General features: G+C 34.8%; 1 protein-coding gene across 1 annotated transcript; it reads left to right on the forward strand.

The window, feature by feature from the left end:
* Positions 1-334: 334 nt before the first annotated feature.
* Positions 335-4,827, forward strand: LOC126626376 (cinnamoyl-CoA reductase 1-like). Its single transcript, XM_050295698.1, has 6 exons — positions 335-550; positions 2,215-2,384; positions 2,586-2,771; positions 3,472-3,634; positions 4,035-4,224; positions 4,414-4,827. Exons 1-6 carry the CDS (start codon positions 433-435, stop codon positions 4,541-4,543), a joined length of 957 nt encoding a protein of 318 aa, XP_050151655.1. The 5' UTR covers positions 335-432; the 3' UTR covers positions 4,544-4,827.
* Positions 4,828-5,803: the final 976 nt, after the last annotated feature.

Genomic DNA, 5,803 nt, shown 5'->3' on the forward strand with positions numbered 1-5,803 from the left:
GTTTCCAAAGTCTATTTCAATTTGCAAGGGCATTGACAATGTGTGTGTGGGCATTCATAACAATGCCAATGTTTTCAACAAAATAAACTATTTAAACCCTATAGAATTGTTGTATTGTAGACAATTAGATGGATGATTTAGACGTGTTTATCTTTAGCAATTTTCTTCACAAAATGTAGTTTTCGTAGCATCATTAGTCATACAAATCTTTATTGTCTTGTAGAAAAAAGAGGAAAAAGAAAAAGGATGCGTGATGGTGCATCGCACATTCGCACTTCATACGTCCTGTCGGTTTGCACATGGGTGGGCTACCTATAATATAAGCCAAACCGAGCGAGGAAGCAAAAGGAGTGGGTGGGTGTTGACAGTTGAGAGCGAGAGAGAGAGAGAGAGAGAGAGAGAGAGAGAGGTCAGAGGTGTGTGTGATAAAAAATGGCGGTTGAGAAGGGAAGATACTGTGTAACAGGAGCTGGAGGGTTTCTTGCGTCGTGGGTTGTTAAGCTTCTTCTTTCCAAGGATTCTATTGTCCAAGGAACCCTCAGAGACCCCTGTATGTATCCTCTATCCAACCATTTTCCCTTCTTTCTTTCTACTGTTTGCACTTGCAGTGACTACTGTTCCATCGATCGTAGGACAAGATACATCTGTTTTCATTTTCATTATCTGCTACTTTGATACTCGTTTGATGCTTAATTATTTAGAGGCTGCTTGATTATAATTTCGTTTTTCGATTTTCCTTTTTTTAATTAAAAAAGGAAAGAAAAAAAAAAAAAAAAACTGAAAACGCATTTGGTAACTATTTGAGTTTTTTTTAATTTGGCAAGCAGTTACCAAACATGTAATGAAAACTAGGGGTGGGAAATTTTGTCATAAACTGATTTACCAACTGAACCATACATGTTGGTTCATAATGGTATGGTATAATTTTGGCATTTTTTCATAATCGGTTGGCATTATACCGAACCAACAATTAATGGTATGACTTTGGTATTGGAATTTGTATACCGGCAGTATGCCATGCCTACCAATATATATATATTAGATATTTTTTATATGCTTGACATGTGAAGAACTGAAAAAATGTAAGTATTGCTATTTTTTTTCTAATTCTAATTATAGTACTTCAATCCAATATTTATTGATATTTTTAATTTATTATTCAATATTACTTCTTATTCTAATCATACATTTTTTTTATGTAACATTTGAATTGAAATAGTTGATGGTTCTACATCTCAAGCAGGAACATCAATTCCAAATGCTTTGAAGAATTGATTCATGAAACATTTCACATGCATTGGTTGATGCTACTTCAGTTATGTTGCATTATCAAAACAAGAAGTTATTTGTTTTGGGATTATAAGAAGGGGATTTTATAATCAGAATCATACTTTTGAGTTTTGAATTTTTTTCACATGCATTGGTTGATGCTACTTCAGTTATGTTGCATTATCAAAACAACAAGTTATTTGTTTTGGGATTATAAGAAGGGGATCTTATAACCAGAACCATACTTTTGAGTTTTGAATTTTTTGTTTATGCATTAGTTGCTACAATTGAACTTAGACAATTATATTAGTTAGACTTTTGAGTTTGTGAACTTATAACTATTTGGATTATGTTTGTTGACATTGTTGTTGGCTTATTAAGTTTTGATTTGATTTTCATTTTAATTTGTTAAGTCATGATTATGTTGGCTTATCATCAATTGAAAAATTGCAGCAGCAACTTCTTTTTCTCTTTTTTGGTTTGTTGTTTACAGGTTGGTGCATGGTCTTGAGTTGTTTTTGTAGCTTATTTGCAAACCATTGGTTGTGCCATTTACCAACCAAACCAGTCAATAATTTTGGCTAAACCAATTTTTGGCAACCATAAGAAGACGATTGGCTAGCTGTAACTGATTTTCGGTAATTATGTATATGTAGTTGGTATGTGGCATAAGGAATTTGGCACGATTTACCAACCGAACCCAGCCCTAATGAAAACTAAAAACTGACATAGTTATCGAACGGACCTTTAAAAAGATAAAATGCTCAGTTCTTAAATTCTAATGATTTTGGCTATAATTTTGTTGGTGTGATATGCTTGATTACAAGCAATGCAAACACAAAATGAACAAATTTCTTGATTGAGTGGAAACTGGCTCAAAGAGTGTCAGGAAGCGGAAATCGTTGATGATTAATAGTACTGTATTTGTGTTGTGCACAAACGCAGCTAATGACAAGCACGCCCACTTGAAAAAACTTGACAAGGCATCTGAGAACCTTAAACTATTCAAAGCGGACTTGTTGGACTATGAATCCCTTCGCACAGCGATTCAAGGATGTGATGGAGTGTTTCATGTTGCCAGTCCAGTTCCCTACGACCCTGTGCCAAATCCTGAGGCAAGAATTTCTCTCATTCATTGATCACCGAGATACTCGATCTCAATTGCAATATATTAGTTAGTAGTTAGTACACTCACTTCTCTTCGGTAGTTGCTAATTAGTATAGTACTCTATTTGTGGTTGGTACTATGTATAGTTTTATTATGCCAATATATGCTAACCAAATAAATCCTACATTTTGATTTATCGTTTGTCCAGGTAGAATTGATTGAACCTGCCGTGAAGGGAACACTTAATGTACTTAAAGCATGCCTTGAAGCAAAAGTCAAGCGAGTTGTTTTCGTGTCAGCTGCAGCTTCTCTTGTCATGAATCCTAAGTGGTCTGAAGGCCAAGTGTTGGATGAAACTTGTTGGTCAGACAAGGAATACTGCAGAAGTACTAAGGTATTCCAGGAACATATATATGTGATTGTAGTTCTAGAATGAACTCATAATTTTGGTGATCAATGCAACGCGTAGTAGAACTAAGAAATAGGAACACGCATACACAACTTTCCTTTTAGGATCCAGTTAGGAGTGTTGATTCTTCACCGAGGGTACCATGAGAAAAGGACTTCCAGGGATTATGTTTTAATTCCCCAAGAAATATCGAACAATTAGAAATAAAAGGAAAGTGTATTATTTATTCTATAATGACGAAAAACCATAGAGTTAGAAATGATTAAAACACTATCAATAATCTTCACTAAAACAGGAAAAGGGAAAGAATGGAATTTGCCAATGACGGTAAGTTTTGAGATTGACTTTCAAAATCATAAACTGCACGCATTTCAGTATCATAACAAACTATTTTCGAAACTGAAATTGAAATTCATTCTATAATGGTCAAATCGTGTTTTTCACTAGTCCTATGCAATGAAAAAAAAAATATTGAATATCATCTCGTGCGGTTCCTGAACTTTCACTCATAGTTTTATCTAACATTTTCACTTTTGGTAGAGAATTGAAATAGGGCAAATCCATTTAGTGTGATGATATCATCTAGCTATTTATTCTGCAACATTGCACTCGTAAAGTTATTTTAGTGTGATTGTATATTTCATATGTGTGTTTCGACTATCTAATTATTTCTTTAATCTTTCAGAATTGGTATTTTCTTTCAAAAACTGAAGCAGAATATGAAGCCCTGGAGTATGCAAGAATAAATGGGCTCGACTTGGTAACCGTTTGTCCTACACTTATTATGGGGCCAATTCTGCAGTCCACTGTAAATGCAAGTACCTTGGTCGTCATCAAGCTTCTGAAGGGTACTTACTTTTGACATAACCACTTGATGCTTAATTAAATCCCTTGCTTTGTTAAAAAAAATTAAATCCATTTCTTTAAAATCAAGGGTTTTCACAAATAAACCGATATAGAACTCCATTTCACAGTTAAAACTTGATAGGTCAGGGATTTGTTTTCTATAGTTTGATTCTTGAAATTTTTCTTACTACCATTAACAGTTACACGCTTTACATAATTATGTATAAAATCTACACATATTTAGATAGAGAGGTAGGTGGGGTTGTAAACTCATCCTTTGGTAATTGTCTATTGTGGGTGTTTATGCATTTGGCTCCATTTTGATCTCTATGACCCAGGATCCAGGTTTATCCCCCAGTCATGAATATTCATATTAACTGATTTAATATTGTCTCCTCGCAGAAGGGTATGAGTCACTGGAAAACAAGCCGCGGATGATAGTTGATGTGCGGGATGTAGCTGAAGCAGTCGTTATGGTGAATGAGAAGCCTGAGGCTGAAGGAAGATACATATGCACCGCTCACAATATCAAGACGAGAGATCTGGTTGAAGAGCTGAAGAGCATTTATCCTAATTACAGTTATCCTAAGAAGTAAGGTTTCTCTTCAATCTATACTTGGTAACTAGAATGGAGAGATTTTCAAATGAGTTATGTATATAGCGTTATTGATCATCGATGTCATCCAATGCAAAATTAAGCAGAATGGACAGGGATTCTTGTTGTAATGGTTTTCCGTTTCAACTAATTTTATGAATTTGGATTATACATGTATATTGGCAGCTTTGTTGAAGTAGAAGAACAACCAAGGTTGAGCTCGGAGAAACTTCAGAGGCTGGGTTTGAGTTTCCGACCATTGAAAGAGACGCTTACTGGCTCAGTTGAAAGCTACAAAGAGGCTGGACTGCTCTGATACTGAAAACATCTCAGAGCGTGCTCTACGAATCTAACTACATTGTTTGAGGTTACACATCCCACGATGGAAGAGGAAAATTTGGCTTAATTTGTTGCAGTGCCGTTTAGGTTGGTGGAGTCCAAACATATATGTCAGTTTTCTGTCTTATAGCTACCGCCCAGTGATAGTTGCCAAATAATATTTCATCTTTTTGTGTTTGTTGAGAAAACAATGTTTTGGTTTTGGCCTTTATGATCTTACTCATTCGACTTGTTCAAATGGAAATAAGCTATTGACGGATATTTCTCAGGTTCTAGAATATGAGTCCCTTGGGGTCCCAGATTAGGTGTTTATTGTTTGGAGTTGCTTGAAGGTGTGGAATAATAGTCACTCGCATTGGGCATCTTATAAAACAAACTAAAATTTACATGAAATGGTTTCATTTTTAATTGCGTTAGTGACAACCCCCTCACTTATTGGATTGGACAAATGAATAAGTTTGAGATAGTATTAGTGTTTATTGAATTGCACAAGTGATTAAGTTTGAGACAATATTAGCGTGATTAATAGTGGACTGGTTGCTCCACTCTCAAAAATCTTAACATAAGGGTCATTGTCTAGCACTTACTAGTCTTAGCTCATCACGTCGCATGTACACCTCGATCATGTCTAATTAATTAGATGAAAATACACCAATGAATAAGAGTCCCTTATTTAGTGAAATTATTTTTCTAATTATGTTTTAATAGTGATGGTGATCCGGCAAAATGCTTTGGATATTATTTCAATCAGAATCTTCCGTTGATGTTAATGTTAAACAGTAATATGTAAATGATGACAAAAGACATACCAACTAGCCATAACCGGAGACATGAGCTCGTTACCTATCATTTTTTAACACCCTCATAGACCTATCATTAGTTTTGCAGTTATTTGTGTTTTTTAGTTGGGGTTTATTGAAAAATTGCTTGATTGATTGGGGGTTTAACAAGTCAAATTTGGAGATTGGTAGGGTAACGCTTTCTTGTGAGATTGTGTCGCAACAGTAGTCTGGAAATGATTTCAACATTTATTTTTTCTTGTTGGATTCTTCTATTTATTTGTGTTTTTTAATTCTCATTTAATTAATTAGTCATAGATAACGATGAGTTTATGTGGACGTGAAAGTTTGAATGGGACCATGAAGTATCTATATGGTGCAGTATATATCTTGACATATCAATGCTTTAGGTGGTAGGCTTTATAAAATGTATTCAGAGTCATGCAAGTGACAAACAT

Source organism: Malus sylvestris, chromosome 6, assembly GCF_916048215.2.
Source record: "Malus sylvestris chromosome 6, drMalSylv7.2, whole genome shotgun sequence".
Lineage (NCBI taxonomy): Eukaryota > Viridiplantae > Streptophyta > Magnoliopsida > Rosales > Rosaceae > Malus > Malus sylvestris.